Source organism: Manis javanica, chromosome 7 (assembly GCF_040802235.1).
Source record: "Manis javanica isolate MJ-LG chromosome 7, MJ_LKY, whole genome shotgun sequence".
Classification (NCBI taxonomy): domain Eukaryota; kingdom Metazoa; phylum Chordata; class Mammalia; order Pholidota; family Manidae; genus Manis; species Manis javanica.
In genome coordinates, this window is record NC_133162.1 from 79,834,022 (window position 1) to 79,856,670 (window position 22,649).

The following is a 22,649-nucleotide window of genomic DNA, read 5'->3' on the forward strand; positions in this document are numbered from 1 at the left end:
CCCTGCGCTGGCCTCAAGCCACAAAGCTGGTCAGGAGCCAAGAAAACATCCACACCAGGCTCGCGGAAGATTGACGCAGTCGCATCAACGCCCTCAATAGACGTAGCCGGGACTGTCAGTTCCAAAGGCTCCCTGCAGCCCAGCGCGTGCGCCTTAGGCCCCACCCGGGCAAATCCGCAGGGTCACTGGTGGGGGCGGTGCTTCCGGGGGGAGGGGCTTGTTGGGGAGACACGCATGCGCCGTTGCCGGTCCCACCACAGAGTCCACGGCTGCCGGCTGCCGCGGCGTCTGTTTCCGGACGCGCTGCCTCGCGGCTCCGTTGGGTGAGTGTTCGAGCTGCCGGGTTGAAAGTCAGGCAGGGTATGTCTGAGCCGCGCTTGGGCTCCCCAGGCAGCCGCACACTGTCTTGGGGTCTGGGTCGCCATGGAGGAGCCCTACAGCACTGGGGACCGGGCGCACTTTCCTTGCCGGCCTAGCGCGCCTTCCCTGCCGGCCGGCCCACCTGCGGCCGGAAGTGATGGTGCGGCGCGCGGTCACCTGGCCGGCGGGGGTCCTAGCCATTGGTCGGTGGTGGGTGGGGGGAGCAGGCCAGCGACGGGATTTCAACTTCGCGACTTTGTATCAGGCCCACGTACGCAGTGTGAGCCCGGCCTTGCTGAATCTTATTTAAAATACTGGAATTGTTTGTTATATGAAAGAGAATCAGGGTAAATACCTGTCAGGCGCGTTGGGCATAGACACAAGTTTGAGTTTGCGAAGGAGGATTAAGCAGTCCGAATGTAAATGCGGTTAACATTTTCCCAAGTAGCGACATCTTCACTGCTCACCTTGTTACAAGCCTCCGTCACTTCTCATCCGTATGTCTACCACCATCTCCTTTCTGCACTGTTTTCTCCAATGCATTACCCATACATTAGCCCAGGTGGGGTTTTACAAACACGATTTGGGTCAAGCCGTCATCACGCTGTTTAAAAACTCGTCAGTCATTCCATTAAGCTTGAGTAAAATCCAGGCTCTTGTTTTCCCAGGTCCTATGTGATCTGACCCTTGCCTACCCTTCCATCTTCACTTCTCTCCCATTCCTCAACAATGCAGGTATTTATACAACAAAACCTCTAAACCAGAATCCAACTAGTCCCACAGAAGTCCCAGGGCTCAAAGGGGAGAACAGTGAAGATACTGTTTTTCCCAGATGATTAAGCCTTACAGTGTCAAAAGATACTCTGTAAGATTTACACAATGAATGGAGTCCTTACCAGCTGCTTTAACTCAGTCATTTATGTCCAGCCTTCTTCCACTTTTCCAAATATACCAGCTCTTACCAACATTAGAAATTACACATTTCTCTGCAAAATGTTCACTCCAGTTTTGGCTTGATTAACTCCTGCTCATCCTTCAGATGCTCAAATACCACTTTATCAGAGACACCTTCCTGGGCTCATACCTTCCTCTGCAATGTCAGTTTTCCTCTGTTACTTTTTGTAAAGAATCCTATACTTTTCTCTTATAGCAGATACCACCATTACATTTGTGTGTGTAAGTATATTATATATAAGTTACATATAAATAAATATTTATAATTTTCCTTCCACATTCCATTAATACTTTACCATTCCAGTTATCTCCCTTTCACAGCCAAACTCCTTAAGGGGGTAGGCTACCCACTTGTGGCCTCCTTTTCCTCATCTCTTCTTAACCCACCACAGTCTGTTTTTTGTCTGCATTGGTCCACTAAAACTCCTTTACTAAGATAACCAGTGATCTGCTGATTTCCAAACCCACTGGGCCCCTTCAGGTTTCTCTATGTGAACTTGCCGTATTTTTCACTTTTAACCATTTCCTCTTCCTCCTTTTCTATTAGAAGTTTTCTCCAAACATCATTATTTTAAACTTGTCTTTGAGCTATAGTACTATTACTTAATTTCTTTTATTGAATTGTCTTGTTTTAAATGAAAAATCCTTGTATACAGATAAGTAAGTACAATGAAAGCAGAATAGTTAAATTCCAGCTATTAAGGCTTTAAGCCAGAACCCTGCCCTGTCTGTTGAAAATGGAGACCAGCTAATAATAGAGTACCAAACTGATCATCTCTCCTGAAAGTAATCAAAAGGCCCAAAAAGGAGGAACTGTCTTTACTGTTCACTTTTAGACTTGTCATACCCTCGAAAAGATCTCTGGTACCTGTCATAGCCTTGGGATCCCTGGGGCTATTCTCTCTGCTGTTGTGTCTGCTTTGTTTTGAGCCCAGATTTGCATTTCTGACTGCTGGTCACATGTCTGCAGTGACCAACCCCTGTCCCTGCCTCTCATCTGCTTCCTTTTTGCAGTTTTCATTTTTATGACTGAATTGACTGGTGATTTAGTTGTCCAGAACAGACTTTTTATTATTTTGGCCTCCTCTCACAACCTTACTTCACTTCAGTGTATATTGAGTATGTCCTGTGCATTGAACGTGGCCAGGTATACATATTAGTTCATACATGTTTCTTGAGCTCCAGACCCAATGCATTCTGCTGTGCCCATTTGGTCTCTTGTCCATTCCTCTTTTACAGACCTGCCCTACTGTGTTACTAGTGACATGCTTCTACTCCACTGGACAGTGAGCCACTTGGGACAGGATGTTGCAAATTTCCTGGCATCTTTGTATACCAGTGGTTGACATGGGGATCGTATCATTTAATAGGAAATGCATGGGGCTGTTTGGGGAAATTTGTTGTCATTTCATAGAAATAGTTTCAGAGCTGAAAGAAACCTTAGCTTACTCACAGATAATCAAAAAAGAGGCTATCTCTTGGTTATTGTGTTGCTTTTTAGTGTGTTTATTAGCTAGAGTTATTCGGCAGTATAGTGGATACATTTTCATTCAGGGAGTTCTTGAATATCTAGAGTGAAATGTGCAAATTCCCTTTTATTCCTCCTTGTTCCTTCTGCTTTCACCTTCCAATTGTTGGCAGCTTTATCACTAGATCACTTAGCATTCCATGCAGTGGAGGTTGCAGATACACATTTTTTTTCAACATAGATAGGTTCATATTATGTAACATTTTTTCACTTTATAAGACTTTTATCTCAGTACCACTGAAAATACTTAATGCCTACAGTGAACTATTAAAAACACTATAATAACATCCTTGTGCATAATGTATTTCTCTGAAATAAATACCTAGTCTTGTGCATTTTAAATTTGACATGGCTAGATTACCTTCCAAAAGAGCTTTACTGTTCTATGATCCCCCCAGCATCCTGTGAGGTTGGCTGTCATTGTCTGTGGTGGATATTATCAGCTTTTACATTGTTGCCAACCTGATGGGTGAGAGATTATATTGCACGTTTAAATGGAGTCATTTTTGAGAATATTTTAATTGATCTTTCTCAGGTTCTGATTTGAGTGGTGCTGTTATCTCTTGTTCAGAGTTTCTGTTTATTGGCATAACTGTTCAACCTTAAAGTTTCTAGTGTCAGGTTTGTACAGAAGCTCTCACCTTTCATCACTAAATCTCTGTATCTCAGTTGATCATGCAATTGTAATGTAAGTCATTCGTGCCATAATGCAGTGAAGATGATAACTTGGAATGCAGCAGTTGAATGATGTCAGTTGATTTGGAGAAGACCTGTGGGCATCACTCAGGATTTTGTTGCCGGGTTTCTTTGCTGGCTCCCCAAATGTCCTTTGTTGGTAATTCTGCATTTCTTCTTTCTTTTTTGGTTAATTTTTCTTACTTATTATCAGAACTCAAGAAGATATCTAGCTTGTGCCCTTTTAAGAAAAATAATACTTGGAAACTTGCATAATTAGAGGATGATTGCTTGATCTTTTGAGAAATCAGTCTGCTTTAATGATAAAATATTTAAGAAACTAAGTATCAATTCTGTATAACTAAAAGGCTTATTGAAAAAAGTTTTTTTCTATTAGGCACTGTGTAGAGGATGTCGAATGGGAGAGTCCCCCAATCAAGTCAAACTCTGGAGCAAGACTGTTTACAAAATCTGTGCATCAGTGATAAGGAAGACATGATAATCAAGCAAGAAACTGATGGCAGTGTGGAGGTGGAGGAAGTCCTCCCCTCCTGTTCTGTTCATAGACCATTCAGTTTCACTGAGGGGTGTTCTTCGGAAGTTCTCAAGAGAGGGCCTGCCCTCCTGCACATCGACAGACATCAGATCCAGGCGGTGGACCCAAGTGCGCAGGCTGTTGAACTACAGGGGCTGGGTGTGGATGTCTATGACCAGGATGTGCTGGAGCAGGGTGTGCTTAGGCAGGTGGATAGTGCCATCCATGAAGCCAGCCGCACCGCCCAGCTCGCTGATGCGGAGAAGGAGTATCAGTCAGTGTTGGATGACCTCACGTGAGTGTGGACCATCTTCTCTCTGGTAGCAGAACTTGTGCTTAACATGTGATGAAGAAATTCAGGTAATACCTGTGGTATCCAGACATTTAGGATATTTACAGACCCTCTCATTTGGAAGATGGAGTTAAGGGCAGTCCTGAGCCTCATGTTTGAATCTGAGCCTCTTTCCCTCAGGAGCAGCATTGTACACAGTAGTTATGGTCTCAGTCCATCTCATAACAGCTTGTTCATGCATAGTGTCCTGGAGAGAAGTGCAGTTCTGAGGGCGCCAGAACTCAAGCACGTACATTAAGTGGTTCTCAGAAGTGTACCTAATGTTCTGATGTGTCTACCCAAGATACCAGGGACACATCGGCCCCCTCACATTTTTCTTTGTCCAGTAGTTTCCCGTTTCTTATCCCTAAACTGAGTGTCAGTCTTTTGGTAATTTTTCACATTGGCATTTCTAGAAATAGTGAGAAGCCACTTCTTACTCTTCCTTTCTTCCATCCTACGTGTGATGCTATAAGGAAATATGAAGTCCTGTGGAGACTTACTTGTGTTTTCAAGGAGAAACAGACTGGGGCCTTGTTGAACATAGCACATTGGGGCAGGAGGAGGATCTGGTCTTGGGCTAGAAGTGGGGTGGAGGATGAGCTCACTCCCCACAGCCAGTCTGCTCTCCTTTGGCCAGTGTTCTAGGCAGTCAGGGAAGAACTAGAAGAGGAAGATTGGGTGGAGGGATGGGGATAGCTGGGGGAGGGGAGAAGAGGGTGGAACTCACGTTGTTGGCTACACAGTGGGGGGCTATAGTACAGGTGGCTGTTGGACTGAAAGGACATTTTTTGCTAACAGTTTCCTGGTGTGTTTTTTTGGCTTCTTGAGGAGCAGGTGTTCTCAAATAGTTGTAGCCTGACCTTCAGATTTGAGGACTTCTTGAACACATCTTTTACATTTGACCTTGGAAATGGGGCCACTGCTTGCAGAGGTGACAGAGCAGAGTGCTGCAGTATAGGCATACTGACAGTAGATGGATGGTGACCCATGGTGCTAGACCTCCAGTAACTTGCACTGATAACAGCTGGTATTCTGAAATCCACAAGGGATACAAGCAGCAAATTACACAGTGTCAAGACTGATTTTGTTTGTTGAAAAGTGGGAGTTACAATTCTGTGGTGTTTATTTTAGGAGCAATGAATTATAAAGTAATTTTTATTCTTTGCACTACAAAGTATAATGCTATAGCAAGTAAGTCTTCCAGTCATGTGAAAGAAAACTATTGTCACAAATGTCTTGTATAAGAAAATGTTTAAGCATCTTTAGTACTTTTCCAAACTTTGGGAGACTTCCATAATGGGCTTTAAAAACCCATGTACAGGTTATTGATAATGGCGGAAGCTATATGTTTGGAGCAGCGGGCATATGGGAAATCTTATACCTTCCTCTCAGTTTCACTGTGCTGTATATAAAGTCTAAAAAAGTATGCATTTTTTATATAAAAGGACAACTTATTGCACATTGTTTTAGTATGGTCTCTTGAATAAAGTAGATACTTCAGAATGCTTGTAGAATGAATGAATCAGCTTAACAATGGGACTGAGCTGATTTATAAATCAGCCATATCAAAGGAAAACACTAGTCAATATCTGAAACTTCTAACAACCTTTCAAATTCTATTTGTGGGCAACAAGAATGTGCATTCTGGTTTAGTTTCTTTTATCTGTCAGTTAGTAAGAAGTAAAAGAGACATGTTTTTAGCATTTTTATTTACATTATACTATAAAAAAATGTTAACAGAGTGGAAAATAGACATTTTATCTTGTTTTTCAGGTCATGTACGACATCCCTAAGTCAAATCAATAAAATTATCGAACAGCTTAGCTCTGAAGCTACCACCAACAGAGACGTCAACAGGAAATTAGATTCTGTAAAACGACAGAAGTATAATAAGGTGATTCTAAATAACACATTAAGTATTGCATTTTTTTAAAAAGTCATCATTTAGGCTCATATATTTAGGAAGTATTCTGAAAAGTACTTTTAGATGTGAAGCAAATATTTATAATAGAAAAATTTGAGCTCCTTTTGTATGTGTAATTTTTCAGAAAAATTTGAGTTGCTTTTGTGTGTTTAATTTTTCCCCTTAACGTCCTCTGTTAAAGAGTATTTTAAAAAATATACACATACATAACATATGCATGAACATGCATTTGAGGAAAAGTTCCCTTTTTGGCTTTGTGTGCCTTCTTAGTCATGCTTACCTTCATAGTCTTCCTTGCCTCACCATTTCTTTATTCCCCAGCTTATACTACTGTTTAGCATGCCAGCCTCTCATTTATTCTTTGTTTTGTGTGAACTTTCTTTTTCTGCTCCTTAGGTCCTGCTTGCACTAATTGCCTGTACTCTGTTCCCTGCTGATATAGCCATCACCCCTCACAGATTTACCCTCATTGTTCAGTCATCACCCAGCCACACTGATTGGGTCTGCACTTAGGATTATAGAACTTAAGGGTAGGGTATATCTTTTAGTTGTGACATTGTTTTTAATGAGTTTGGAAACATTTTTTAGAATTTATGTGCATTATATGAAATATTGGGGTAGAAAGGGACAGCTAGTTTTGATCGTTTTATTTCTGCCATCCAGAATGACTAATATAGATCCTGTGCTTGCAGTTAATTCACTGCAGTGAGTAGAGTCCTTGTGTCTCTCATTTAAGCTCTGTAAGTGGGTATCAACAGACATAGTTTATTGTTTTGCTTTCCACTCACCAGTCCATTAACTTTACCTCTCCATCTTCTCACACTTAGCTCCAGAATAGCAGCCCGAGGTCAGAGAATAGCAGCCCAAGGTCAGAGCTAGCGGCGGCTTGAGGTAACCAGGGTCTCCCCAGAGTAGAGAGGGAACATCTGGCCTCTTATGGGAGCATGTGAATTACTGTGGAGAGACCTTCTCCGACCTTGGGCTCTGGTAGGCTAGGATTTCAAGGAGCAGAGAGGACCAAACTTCAGGCCACTTTAGGTACTAGTCTAACTCAAGTATATATTCCTTTCTTTCTTTAGCAGCTCTGATGGTTAGAGATAGACTATTCAGAGAGAAAGCCTGTTTGAAATGAGGTTTTTGCTTGAGAGAAAGACAAGATAAAATGAATTATAAGTCATTACAACATGGCATGTACATTCGTGGTTTCCCCTCACCCCATACTCATATGTGGTGTTTAAACATTCTTGGAAAGAATAATCAGGTACAATAGTCCTAGTTAATTGGGGAGGCCCTAGGAATGGTCTCATATTTGGACTCTGGTGATACAGAGGGAGACAAGACAGAGGGGCTTGGGGTAAGTAGTGTAAAAGTGTATATATATCAAAATAGATTTTCCTTTTAAAATTTTGTGATTGGGTAGAATACTCTAAAAGACAGTTATAAGTAGGTAAGTTTTCAAAGGGGACTGACTTTTTCAACTATTTGAATATTTGTGTTTATATTTCTTATTCCTACAGCCTATTAACCTCATAGCCCATTGACTGGCAAGGTCAGAAACGGAGAAGTTTAGTGATACCCAGTGTGTAATGGGGAAACCAAGTAGAGCAGCTCCACTTCCCAAGTCAACAGAGAGTCACTACATGTGGAATTAAGCATTTAGGCACATGAAAAGCTGTCCTGCTCAGTCAGGAGAGTGGGTAGGACAGGCATGCCTGTTGCTGGAAATGCTTTGAGACCTACTTCCTCCCAGAAAAGTGGTAGTTGCTCAAATAAGGTTCTCTATAGTAATAGTAATGTATGTAGTTTCTGTTTTGTTTTCATTTGGCTGTTGATTAAAGTTGTCAAATTTTGTAATGCTGTCTTTTGTATTTAACAGTAAATTGCTTCATTGTTTTTTTCTATATTCAATATTTACCATTTTAAGGAGCAACAGCTAAAGAAGATCACAGCAAAACAAAAACGTCTCCAGGCCATCCTTGGAGGAGCTGAGGTAAAAGTTGAACTGGATCATGCCAGGCTGGAGGAAGAGGATGCAGGTGAGGATATTGCAGTGTCTCTTTGTTCTCGAATTGATGCCTGATGGCTGTAGTCAGAGGCAGGTATCTCTTTGGTCTTGGCCTTGGTTTTGAGAAAAATACATTTCTTTGCCTTAGTGTTAAAACAGATTTGGGAAAATTTTACAAATTTATCTACACCTGTAGAACCAAGTCTCTTTTATGTCATACTGGGTTTTTAGAGAATGAAAGTAAATTTTTAACTTGGTCTACTGGGGGCTGCTGGTGCACATTTAGTTTTATGTTTAATAAAATGGGAATCTTAAAATTCTTGTATAATTTCATAAGGACACTTAACATCTTGAATGAATTATATTTTGTAAGCCTGGCATCATCAGTCAGCATTCATAGAATGGCTTTCCATGTATCTTTTTGGGACTTACTTGGCAGGCTTTCCTAACATCAGCTCTGGGTTGAAGAAAAGACATTTTCATTCAGGATATACCATGGCCATGATTTTGTTCATATTACTGCCTTGAATGGACATCTTTTGGAAAACCTTCTGGGAAAATGCATAAGATCTGAAACAAAGTATCTGTGTTGATAAAGATAATTTAGAAATTGTTGATAGTTGCTCATTCATTTAATATGGGGCTTCATAGCATTTAAGCTCTTCAAGCAAATATTTCTACTAGCTGCAGAAGTTATTCAATAAGACATGAGAATTATGAAAAATTGAGGTGATAGAAAAAAATATTGGAGATATATGATTTTTTGAAGCTCAGTGTCTGAGAATTAGTTCATTGGGCCTATAACCAATGCTTTATGCTGCTGAGTTACCATATTCCTCATTGGTGAGAGACTTTTGTTCTTGTCTGACTGCCTAAAACCTGCTGATTTCACCTCTGATTGCTTCTTTGGTAAAACTTTGCCCAGGATTAATGATTATTTCCCCAAATCCAAAAGCCGCCTTTCACCCTTGCTTCACTTGGCCTGCTTATAGCAGCTGATATATCCATGCCTTCTGGAATCCCAGTGTCTCCTAGTTCTCTTTCAGCCCTCTGACCATTTCTGTTTAGTTATTTTTGGTCAGCTTTTCTGGCCTTACCTTAAATGTTGATTATTTGCAAGATTTCTTGCTGAGCTCTCTTCTTGTTATACTATGTCACCCACTCCTCATGGCTTTGTGGCCACTTAGGTTCTAGTATCTTATAAGTCTGTAGACCTATGGCCTTGTCCTTTTTCTGAGCTCTTGGTTCTTACTACATCTTTCCATTAGGTGCCAGCTGACATTTAAGACTCCAGGTCTCTTATTTCCCTCCCTTCTGCAGCCTTTCTTGGTCTCTGGTGTCTTTTGCCCTATCTGGGGAGACAGTAGAGCAGCACAGTGTCTAGAAGCATAAGCTTTGTGCCTCCCAGCTAGGTGTTGCCTAAGTATAGACCGGGGCTACATCCTTAACCTTTTTCAAGTCTGTTTTGAACCCATGAGATAGGTGTAAGTATTGTAAACCTTCATTTCTCTGCTCACATGCCCCCCTGAGGTTTTCTTTCCCTTCTCCACATAATGATCCATTCGTAAGTTGTGAGAAATATCTGATAAAGAATCCTTTCCTGGAAGCAGGTGAAATTAGGATAAATTAAAAATAAAACAAAACTTTGCAGTGGTTGGCTTTGCTCTTCTGTGGAATGAAATGAGGTGCTTGCTATTACCTTTTCTATTCAACATTGTATTGGACACCGTAGTGATGGAAGAAAATAAAAAGTAAGCATTGAAAAGAAGAAATAAAGCCATCATTGTTCACAGAATACATGATTTTTTATGTAGAAAATCTGAATCTGTGGACCATCTGTTGGAATTAATATATGAATTTAACAATATCATTGACCACAAAGTCAATGATGAATCATACTTCTATATATTAGCAAAACAAAAATAAAATTTAGTGAAGATGCCAATTATAATAAAAATCAAATACCTAGAAAAAAATCTTAGCAAAAAATGTAGTTTACTGTAGTATTTTCTACATGAAAAACTACAAAGTGTCATTGAAAAGTTTCTCACAACTTATGAATGGATCATTATGTGGAGAAGGGAAAGAAAACCTCAGGGGAGCATGTGAGCAGAGAAATGAAGGTTTACATTGAAAAATTAAATAAATGGGAAGATACACCATGGTCATGGATCAGAAAGTATTATAATGTAAGTTCTGCCCATCTATAGTTTTAGTGCAACCCCAATATAAATTTCAGGGGGTGGTTTGAGGGAGAAGAGTGAGGGTGGGAAATGTAGGCTGAGGGGGATTCTAAAATTTATATAAAAATGCTCTGGAAAAAAAAAATGCTCTGGATCAAGTATAGCCAAGGCAGTCTTGAAGAACTGAACATCAAGACCTATAATCAAGGTACAGTAACTAAGACAGTGTGGCATTGGTATAAGGATAAACAGTAGATCAGTGGAACAGAATAGGTGTGGCAAACAGACCCATCCATATTTGGTCACTTGATTTATAACAGATGTGGCAATATAGTGCTGTGGAGAAGAAGCATCTTTTCACTTAAGTGGTACTGGGTTAATACACATGAAGATAAAATGAATCTTGGCTCACTACACTATGTACAAAAATAAATTCGTAATGGATTGTGGATGTAAATGTGAGTGGTAAACCAGAGCTTTTAGAATATAACATAAGAAATCATTTTTAATGACCTTGGAGCAGAGACTTAACAAGAGTCAAAAACTCTAAAGGGAAATGTTTGATAAATCAACTGTATTACAACTGAGAACTTGTTTTCATCAAAAGATTGAGTTAAGATAGTGAGAAGCAAGCTACAGAGTGGGAGAAGGTACTTGGAATAAATGTGTCAATCACAGAACTTGAATCCAGAATGTATAAAGAAATCATAGAAATCATTTTATGATTACCTTTAAAAAGGTAGATTGCTAATGAGAAAGATGGGCAAAAACTGAAATGTTCTCTTCAAAAGAGGCTATCCAAAAGATCAATAAATCTATGAAGAGGTCCCTAGTTCATTAGTCATCAGGAAACTACAAATTACAGCCACAAGGTGGTACCTCTACATACCTCCTGGAATAGCTAAAATTGAATGGCAAGAATGTGGACTAGTTGAAACTCTCAGACACTGTTGTTGGAACTTAAAATTGGTGGGGACATTTTGGAAACCTTGGCAATGTCTACTAAAACTTAACATATGTAAATAATTATATATATCTAACCAAAGCATGTGTACCAAAATGTTTATAGCAATGTAGTCAAGACATGGAAACTCCCTAAATGTCCATTAACAGTAAAAAGGAAAAACTATAGTATAATAGTTACAGAATACTAATAGCAGTGAGAGTCAACAAACTGCAAATTGCTGTGCAAGTGTGAATCTCTTAAGCATAATGTTGAGCAAAAGAAGCCAGGCAGAAGAATACAAATGTTTCCATTTACACAAAGTTAAGAGCCAGGCACAACCTATATATAGTGTTAATGTGTTAGCTGTTATTTGGGGGCGGGGCTGGGGCCTGGAGACGCCCACTAAGGGTGCATCTAGGGGATGCTAGTAGTTTCCGCTTCTCGATCTGGATGCCAGTGATTGGGCATGTTTTTCCTGAAAACTCACTGAGCTGTACACTTGGTGTTTGTACACTTTCTGATGTGTATTTTTCTTGAGTGCAAGTTTAATGAAAGACTGGTTGAGGTATTAGTGGGCTATAAGAAATGTAGGTTTTACAAAATGGGTTCCTTCCTATTAAGCCTTACTTCTTTTGGTATTTGGTGTTTTGTCTACAGGTAAAGTTAATAATTTCAACTAATAAAAGGATGATGATTTCTTGTTGACTTCATAGTATTATGGTGTTACTTCCAATTTCATTTCCTCTCTTCAGTCAGCAAACTTCACACATCTAACTTGGTGCTGTCCAGTAAATCTTTTTCCAAAGACATAAATATCGCCTGTGTTGTCCATTCATTATGGTAGCCATTAGCCACATGTAGCTATTGAGCACCTTAAACATGGCAAGTACATCTGAGGAACTGAATTTTCAACTTAAATTTAAATAGCCACATGGTGACTATCCTATTGGGTAGTGCAGAGCTAATGGTTGCCTACTTGGTGCTTGCTGATTCTTTAGATGTCTGTTTTCAGTTTTACTGTCGAATTTAAGTCCAGCTGCATGCTTGTATTGGCAATGACTTGGAAACTTGGGAGATTCTTCCTCATGGGCTACTTGTTAATTGATAAAGAAACACAGTTAAATTTGTCTGGGTGTTGCCTATGAATAGGTCTGCCTTTGGATGTACAGTGTATTTGTAATGTATTTTGGACATTATCAAGAAATCACCTTTTGAACAGGAGTATATTAAATGTGACATGAATGCTATGCTAAATTTTATTCTTCGTGCATAATATGTTTTAGTACATCAGTGGTACTTTTTTTTAATGATTATTTTGTAGGTGCTTCCTAGTTATTAAATAAGTGAATATTTCTATTGTGCTTCTGGAAAGTTTTGTGCTGGTGCCCAATACACTGTCGTCCCTCTTTCAGAACCGGGGCCATCCTGTCTCGGCAGCATGCTTATGCCTGCTCAGGAGACTGCTTGGGAAGAGCTTGTCCGCACTGGCCAGATGACACCTTTTGGTACCCATATCCCTCAGAAACAGGAAAAAAAGCCTAGGAAAATAATGCTCAATGAAGCCTCAGGCTTTGAAAAGTATTTGGCAGACCAAGCAAAACTGTCTTTTGAAAGGAAGAAGCAAGCTTGTAATAAAAGAGCAGCTAAAAAAGCTTCAGCCTTGGTCATATCTGAGCTGAGCCCAACACTCAATGAAAACAAACCACACGAAAGAAGCAAAGTTCTCTCAAAAACAGATAAACGCTTGAAAAAGCACATCAAGAAACTCCAGAAGAGGGCTCTTCAGTTCCAGGGGAAAGTGAGATTGCTAAAGGGAAAGAAACCTTGGGAGTCTGGTGTGAGGCCAAAGGCAGAGGGGGACTCTGAGGGTGAAGTGTCTGAATACTTACCCACGGAGGAGGAGTGGGAGGAGGCTGCAGGACCCCACCTGTCCGGAGAAGGCACCAACTGTGAACTGAAGCTTGGGCTCAAGCCCCGAAAATGGCAGAAGAAAGTCACAGTGCAGGAGTTTGATGATGACTTTTTCCCAAATTCTGGGGATGAAGCTGAAACTGCAGGAAGAGGAAGAGGAGGTAGTTGGAAAGTAGTGCGATGCCGAGATGACGGAGATGAAGATTATTATAAGCAACGGTTAAGGTCAGTAAACAGATTGTACTGCTTGCTTTATCTTGGGCTTCAGGTTTATTAAATAGGAATTCTAGATCCACTTATAATGGACCCCTGTTTATGCAAAGGTTAGACTTTCTACAAGCCTCAGCCTGCCTAGTACCAGAGAGACCCTGAGTCCTCAGTGGAGCTGACTCAGAATGCTTCCAGATCTTCAGATTTAGGGACAAGTCTAGGAAGCACAGTTTAGGGGAAGGGCTGGGACAAGAGGCATGCAGAGGACAGAAACATGAAGTGGGTGCCTTTACACCTAGAAGGGTTTCCCTGCAACAAGTTTTGGGGGAGGAAAAGGTTGGCTTATGTAGTGTATGCTGGGGTGGTGTTTTTTCTTCTGAAGAAGGATATAATTTTAGAGGACTTTTCTTCAAAAAGCTGAAATTTAAGCTTCAGTGTATCAAAGAATAAGCTTGTTTTCTTAAACCCCTCCTTCCTTGTCTTGAGAAAGTAGTCATCTACAGAAATACCACTGTAATGTTGCCAGAAATGTACTTCCTGTGCACAGCATACCCTTCCTTTTCACTGCCATTTTTATGCTAATGACTGGCTTTGAGTTTATTTCCATGACTATCAGTATATTATGCAAAGAAGGTAACAAGGAAGTTGAGCACTTTGATTTGTGAAGTAACCACTGTGTGTTGCCACCCATTTTCTGTGAGCCCAGAGAAATGGTCTGTACGCTGCAGGTGTCTGCTGTGTTTCCCTGAGCACAACATGGCAGATCTCAGGGCTCACACATTAGCTTACTAAGAGCACTGAGAAATTCAAAGGGAGAAAGGCAGTCTGTTGAACAGATTACTTTTTAAATATTTGCTCCCGGGATGGCTTTTTCCCAATCCTCAACAGTTTTTCTTATTTCTCAATGTAGGGAGACTTAATTGATTATATTTCTTGGAGCATTCTGGCTTTCGTGGATGAAGATTGATCTGATATTTTTTCTTCTCAGAACAGGTGACTCAGAACAGCTGGTAATCCACATCTAGACTGCCACATATATTTCCCATCCTTTGAAAGTAGATATATTCTTTTCACACAGAATTTGAGTGACCTAAATACAGTTCTTCAGAGCTTTTATATTCACCTTATGTAGTAATATATAGTTGAGGAGTGGCTTGAAGCTCTAATTGCAGCTTTCAAGTTACTTTGTGCATTTAGTATCTGTAGAGTTGTTGGAGGGATATATGACAATACTCTTGAACAGTGAGCAGTATCAGTCGTTCTTAACTACTCTAGAGAATTATAAAAGTGTTAATCTCAACATATTGATTATAAGTGGAGCAATATATTCCCATTAACTTGGGTCAGTATAAATATATTTACAATATATCAGTATTTTCATCAAAGTAATTTATTTTGATTGAATTTCAAATAGGGGTTTAATTTAAATTCATGGCAATAAGTTTTTATTAATGTCAAGATTGTTAAACAACTTATTATTTCCAAAGCCATAGCATACACCAGTTTTTTGCTAAAGTTACAGTAAAATCTCAAATGAATTTCAGAAATATCAATAACTCTAATTGCCAACAAAATATAACTCTTAAAATTTTATAGCTGTAGTTATTAAGGCTGTTAAACTGCAGATACCACATTGAGATGTTTGTGCTCTTTGGATTAGGGGATGTTAAAAGAAAATGCTCAGGTTTGAAAAGCAACATTTTAACAAAAGTTTTAACATTTTAGAACTGCTAGTCAGTCTTTATATTTTGTTACTTTTTTTGGTGGTCTTTGTAGAAAGATTGAAATTGTAATGGTATTCCCTTGAGTGAAGAACAAGGCTTTAGGATTTCTTAGCATTGGTTTGATGATGGTTGCTTAGAGTAAAGCCCCATATGGTTTGCAACCTAGAAAGTAGACTTTTTCTTAATGGTTAGAATTTAGGAATATGTACCCAGTCTAGGCACCTTTTATGACTTAAATATGTATTGCCTATAGCCCCATTAACTATAATTCTCCTTCAGACTCTTCGAAGTGGAAGTGAATGATTCCTAGAGATCCCAACCCTTTTATTCTTTCAACTTGAGAGTCACAGGTCTTTCATTAGCTCTAGGTTAATCCTAACAAGGTGTCTTTGGTTTTAGCTGTTGCTCAGTGAGAATTTCCTCTCAAGCCTTTTCTACAGCTTAACCTTTTCTGGAGCTGGATAATAGCACTTATGATCTGATTTAGTCCAAAATCTTCTTTGAAGTTCTTTGAAGTTCTATCTCTTTTTAAAACTGCCTATGTATTTTGTCTTTCCCCCATTTTTATCTTTATTCTCTCTATTAAATTGCATTTGGGGGTTGTTTCTTCAGTGGTCTTTCATTTTCATACCTCTGATAATGTACTAGGATGGATGAGCCACTTGTTAGAAGTAAATATTCTGTTGGTTCTTATTCATCTCAACTGTGTTCAGATCTTAAAAAACATCCATTTTTTTTTTAATGTTAATTTTTTGGTACCCAAGTTTCCATTAGGGTGTGGCTCTCAATTGTGAGGTTTGGCTCTTTCTAAAATACATTGCTGCTTTAGAAAGCTAGGGTCTGAAGGCTCCAAGAGCCAAATGAAGATTTAATAGAAATAGCACACATTCAGTGTTTGAGTGATAGGTGTTCCTGGTGAGCACTTACATGTTACTTACCTCATTCAGTCTGTACAGCCAGGACAACCGAGAATAACCTAGAAAGACAAACATTTTATATGTGCACCTTTTGTCTCACTGTGATCAAAGACTAGCGGTTTTGTTATCTCAGTGTTGTTGATTCATTTCCCAGTTGAGCTATGAGGTCAACTTCCATTGTTTTGTCTTTGCTCTCCTTGTGTGAATGTGTGTCTGCATTCTAGGACTGGCTTCAAGAGTTTCTGGCAAAGAAGTAGCAGTCTTTGGGGGCATGAGCACAAATAGGACCTAACCAAAGTGAAAGGAATAATTAATTCAGATTGAGGCATTTGGGGAAGACTTTGTGGAGGAGGTTCATCCCAGCACAGGGGTCTTTTGGGTAGTTGAGGTATGTTGATAAGGATCTTAGGATGCAGGTTAAAAACTTGCCACATATGCCCCACAACTTCAGGTGCATTTTTATTTATTTATTTATTTATTTAATTTATTTCTAATCTTTTTTTTTAACTTATTTTTATTAAGGTGTGATTGATATACACTCTTATGAAGGTTTCACATGAAAAACAATGTGGTTACTACATTTACCCATATTATCAAGTCCCCACCCATACTCCAATGCAGTCACTGTCCATCAGTGTAGAAAGAAGCCACATATCCACTACGTGCCTTCTCTGTGCCTCACTGTTCTCCCCGTGATCCCCCACATCATGTGTACTAAACATAATACCCCTTAATCCCCTTCTCCCTCCCTCGCAACCCGCCCTCCCACACCCCTCCTCTTTGATAACCAATAGTTCATTCTTGGAGTCTCTGAGTCTGCTGCCATTTCGTTCCTTCAGTTTTGCTTCATTGTTATACTCTACAAATGAGGGAAATCATTTGGCATGTGTCTTTCTCCGCCTGGCTTATTTCACTGAGCATAATGTCCTCCAGCTCCATCCATGTGGTTGCAAGTGGTAGAATCTGTTTCTTTCTTACTGCCGAATAGTATTCCATTGTGTATATGTACCACATCTTCTTTATCCATTCATCTACTGATGGACACTTAGGTTTCTTCCATATCTTGGCTATTGTAAAAAGTGCTGTGATAAACATAGGGGTGCATATGTCGTTTTGAATCTGAGAAGTTGAAATCTTTGGGTAAATTCCAAGGAGTGGGATTCCTGGGTTAAATGGTATTTCTGTGTTTAGTTTTTGAGGAACCTCCATATTGCTTTCCACAGTGGTTGAACTAGCTTACATTCCCACCAGCAGTGTAGGAGGGTTCCCCTTTCTCCACATCCTCGCCAGCATTTGTTGTTCTTAGTCTTTTTGATGCTGGCCATCCTTACTGGTGTGAAGTGATATCTCATTGTGGTTTTAATTTGCATTTCCCTGATGATTAGTGATGTGGAGCATCTTTTCATGTATCTGTTGGACATCTGAATTTCTTTGGAGAACTGTTTCTTCATATCCTCTGCCCATTTGTTAATCAGGTTATTTGCTTTTTGGGTATTGAGGCGTGTAAGTTGTTTATATATTTTAGATGTTATCCCCTTGCAGGTGCATTTTTGAAAAGGAAATACTTGCTTTGCTTTAGAAGCACATTATTCCCTCAGGGGTCTTGTTTGGATTGCCTCGGATGTGGGTGTGGTGGCCATGGTCTGCAGGAGGCCAGGTTCCTAAGCTGTCCACCTGAGGACAGAGAAAGCACAAGATCTCGCCTTACCAGCTGTTTCCCATCTTGGGCAGCGGCAGGGCAGTTGTGAGGCACGGGGAGAGTGCCACAGCCCATTCATGATGTCTGTCACGGACACAGAGGAATGGTGGGGAGCAGCACTCGTGCCAGCTATTTGCCAACCAAAAAATTGTTACCAGCTCTTGTCTGTTTCCCCAGCAGCAGTCAGCACTGCTTGGTCAGACTGGGGAGTAAGCGGGTTACATCCCGAGTGAGAGGATGCACTTCCAAATAAACTTTGTCTACTGCTGGCATGACTAGGTTTAGCATTTATAATTCGACCTAAGCCTGTATGCTGAAGCTCCTCTGTTTCTATTTGCCAGCCATTATTGTTTAAGTTGCTAACTAAACAGCCTGTATTTCTTTAGCAATGAGCAGAAACTGATGCAAAGGTTCTCAGCCCACAAGCTGATTCTGCAAAATCACCTGCAAGCCCTGTCTTTGGAGGTACTGATTCATGAAGTCCAGCATGGGGCTACCACCCAGTAATTTTAAAAAGCTTTCCCAGGTGATTCTTATGGACTGTCAAGTTTGGGAACTACTTGAAGAAAAGTTGATTTTGTATAGACTTTTCCTTTTAGAGGCTCTAGCTTTTGGCAGATTCTGTTATTATATAGGTTCTCTAAAACCGTCTTATGTACTCTGCATAATTGTGTTTACATAGGAGAGGGCCTGGAGAGGAGCTTTGGGGTCAGTTGATTCAGCTAAATTCTGTACATGGTAGATCATCTAGTTTTTGTCAGGGTGTGTTGTTTCAGGGTCACTTGGGGAGCATCTTTAGCTGGGAGTGTGTGGGGTAGCAGGTCTGGGGCAGGAGGAGCTAGGCACTGCACTTCCATTTTGACCGAGCTCCCACCAATTCTGAGGTGATGTTGGTGGCATTCTTCATTCATATAGTCCCTTACTATGTTCCCATTGAGGAAGCTTGAGGCAGTTGGAAAGAAACATCGGTAAGGATCTTGGGGTTTGAGAATGTAGTGCTTTTTTCTCTGCTGTAGCCCAGAATCAGGTTGGTATTGCTACCAGAATCAGTCCTCCCCATACTTAATCCGTGAAACCCAGTGGAGTTCAGAAACAGACTCTTTAATAGGTGGTGCCTGAGTCTCAGATTATCTGTTACTTCAGGCCAGGTTTGCAGAAATCACAGCCTGAAAGGATTTGAGTTGGTACCTCCAAATGGTTTGAAGGCTTTCTATCCTCCTCTTACCTCCCTTCCACTTTTAATGGTTTCTGCTTTTTTTAAAGTTGTGGAGTTATGATAATATTAAGATGAAGAAAAACTACTCACCTCTCTATTATTTTACGTTATTTTACCACATTTCAGTCTAGTCTTTGGTTTTATGCATACGTATCTTTCAAATGTTGTAATTAACAGTAGGCTGTATAAACACTTTATCATGACCCTTTCAAATTGATCAGCTTGCTCACGATCTCACTTTTAAGAGGTAGAGTGGGGACTTGAATCCTGGACAGGGTTGTATAATGCCTGTTTCCTTCTGTTTGTGAAATTGGGTAGAATGGGTAGTATCTATATATGACCACAAGGCGGTGCCAAGAATCAGCACATGGCTGCCTCCTCCTCCCGCGTCTGGAAAGCAAGCCAAAACCTAAGGCGGCTGGATGGGCATTTAGGGAGATGGCTAGGGAGTCTAGAAGACCTGACCAGCATGGTGTGGATAGGGATAGAATTTGCCTCATGCTCTGGCATAACCATAACGTGAATCTGTAGTCATGATGCCTGTTGCTGTACCTGGTATTGAATTCATTTTTGACCCTAAAGGTTTTTCTTTCCAGCCCCATTTTTTACTTTATTTTACATGAATAACTTTGAGTTAAAAAGGACTGATGATTCTATCCATTGCATACATTTTCAGAATATCTTATAACACTGCAAGGTTTAATCATCTGTGTAAACAATACCTTCGTTGTCCTCCTCCTTGGGCACTGAGGCTTCTATGGCCAGGGATGAGTTGGATCCTGGCTTCCAGGGTTTGGCTGTATACATGCATAGTTCTAGGAGGGGAAGGCTGTTAGCATTTTCAGATGATTCAAGGGGTCAAGCCAAGTAGGATGAATGTTGAAAGTCTTTTGGATTTGGAAATTGGAGGCCTCCATGGCCCGAGCAAGGATAGCATCAATCGGGGATGGGAGGAAGTTGTATGAGAACAACAGTTAACATTACTGAATGCTTACCACTTGTCAGGGAACCATAGTTTATGATTCATTGGTTTAATCTTCACAACCCCCTAGGGGATAGGCCTGAGCCCAGAAAGTGAAGTAATTTGTCCAAGATAATCAGTAAGTAGAGAAGCCTGGAGAAGGGAAGGGGTTCTGCAAGTGGTTCGGGTCAGTCAGGTGGGAGTGATCTGTCAGCTTGGTCTGGCGCAGTGGGCTGAGACAAGCACTCCCTCAGCAACTGTTTCTTTGTCACTTGTTGGGGAAACTTTCTGTGGGTCCCATTCATCACCTGTAGTGCTGCTGAAGACTGTGCCCTTTAGAACCACTCTCCAGCTGCTCTGCCTCCTTTTTATTGTCTTCACGGAGCCTCTTCCCTTTCATCTAGAGCTGACTCCTGTGCACTGGAACTGTTCTGTTACCCTTCCATTGGGTCTTTGTACTCATCAACAATTCAGCACCTGCAGGTCACACTTAGGCAAAGGCCACATTACATTGTAGAGCTCAGTTTGCTTGTACCTTTAAAAAAAAAAGCCCCAAATAATTTGATCTTCAGATATCTGAATTTAGTAAAAGTTTACTCTAGATTTGAGCCAGAAACCTAAATATAATGATTTGAAGATTGTTTTTATCAGTTTCTGGGAGTTGATTTTTTTTCTCAAGAAATAAGTTTATATTCCTTTTTTCTTCTAGGAATCTGATTTAAGGAGAGAAGAAAAAGTTGCTCCCTTAAGGAGTTTTCTTAGAGTCTTGGCTTTTAAGTGACAAAGCTAAGTTGCAAATGAAGACTAATTCTGCTTTGCACTCTGCACGCACCTCTCTTCTCATCTCCAGTGCATAATTGTCCGCATCAGTCTTAATTTACTCTGTGAGATCTGGACTTCTAACTGAGGGTATTTCATCTGCTCAGATGTGCCAATTAAGTTTACCCAGATAGACCATAAAAGGGCAGATAAGAAAAGTAAAACACTGAGTATCTCAATTTAGCAAATTAGACTAATCTGTACGGGATACTTAGCTGTCTGAAATAGAAAACCTATTGCACTACAGAAGTGCAGACTGTATTAAATACCCAGCTTGGTGCCTTGAATATATTTTTAAAAATCAAATTGTACTCATTGTGCATCTGTCGTAGAATTTCTTCCACGGATATTGCAGTCAGTGGAGAATGATCCTGAGATTGAAATTTCACCCTATATTAAGAATGATTCAACTGTGTGATGTGTACCTTTTCCCTTGTAGTCAGTGCAGATCTGAACTTCTCTGGGCTTGGTGGCTCTTGCAACATAAAGATGAAGACAGCAGTGAGGTCCATTTTAAATTTCAAGCAGCACATTATGTGGCTTTTTTGAAGTTTTGGAGAGGGCACATTAATTTTATTAATGTATGATTTCAGCTGCTAATATTTGACTGTTTCCATTAATAGTTGTATTTTGCCTTTTATATGGGTTGGTTTAGGCAGCTGAACACATTGGTTTGTCTGGTATTAAATGTAAAAATGTGCTTGTTCAGCCCAGATTATATGTAGTCAGAGGAATTGCTAAGCTGGTTTTATTGCTATTTGGAAAAATTGGCAAGTGTCCAGTGAGGAGTTAGTTTTCACTCACCCTGCACAGTATCAAGGTAGGGAAGGAGTCATGTTATTGTGCAAAAATGAAGGCCATCTTTCCCCTCCTTAAACTTGAGCATTGACATTTTTTGAGACAGATTTGATTAAAGTTTTAGAATTTGGCTTGCTCCTATGTAACTGTTTACATTGTATAGAAATTACATAGGTAATTATTGGCCCTTTAGCTGGTACTATGAGAAAAAGGGTGGTTTTAGGGAGTTTGAAAAATACTTCTTGAGAGGCAAGACTATGTTACATTCAAAAGTATGATGCTGGAATCAGATTTTTTGTGTTTGAATCTTCACATCAGTAATCCTGGGCATACTACTTTACCTTTCTTTGTGAAAAAGAATAATAATAGTCTCTGAAGCATAGGGTTGTAAGGATTAATTGAATTAATACATGTAAAATCCATTAAACAGTGCCCAACATACAATGAGTTTCAGTAACTATTAGTTGTTGTATTCTTAGTGTTTATTTTCTGCCTCTAAATTTAAATATGTACATAGTATGGATTTACATATGTATAATTTCAAAATACAACTTGTCCAGAGCTAGCTGATATCATTTTAGGAGGTCATATACGGCATAGGGGTTAGAAATCACAGGCTATAGAATCAGAATGCCAAAGTTTCACCTAGTAACTATGAGATCTTATGGATTTCTTTATCTGTAAAATGTAATTACCTTCCTCAAGGATGATAGGATTACAAATGACAGTACATCTAAGATAATAGACACGTGTCAGACACTCAGTAAATATTAGCTATTCTTATTATTTGCATGCCCACTAGGTAAAACATTTACTATAAAGATTCCATCAAGCCAGGTAAGAGGGTCCGTGAAGATAATGGAGAACTTGTAAATATTGGTATATATGAAAAGGTGACTCTTTCTAAAGTAAAAGGCCATTTAACAATTGACAATTTGTAGGCATAGCCA

The 22,649-nt window shown here is 39.9% G+C and overlaps 1 protein-coding gene across 3 annotated transcripts in view; it reads left to right on the top strand.

Moving 5' to 3' along the window:
- The first annotated feature begins 206 nt into the window (after positions 1 to 206).
- Positions 207 to 22,649, top strand: part of ERCC6 (ERCC excision repair 6, chromatin remodeling factor) — a 78,977-nt gene continuing 56,534 nt past the window's right edge. For 2 of the 3 annotated variants that reach the window (XM_017648852.3, XM_017648854.3), the window contains exons 1-5: positions 207 to 323; positions 3,915 to 4,347; positions 6,160 to 6,280; positions 8,235 to 8,346; positions 12,857 to 13,580. In XM_017648852.3, the coding sequence (XP_017504341.3) occupies positions 3,929 to 4,347; positions 6,160 to 6,280; positions 8,235 to 8,346; positions 12,857 to 13,580 (1,376 nt within the window). In that variant the 5' untranslated portion in view covers positions 207 to 323; positions 3,915 to 3,928. Of the gene's footprint in view, positions 324 to 3,914; positions 4,413 to 6,159; positions 6,281 to 8,234; positions 8,347 to 12,856; positions 13,581 to 22,649 lie in introns of those variants that run through there. The other variant, XM_017648853.3, reaches the window with a different exon arrangement.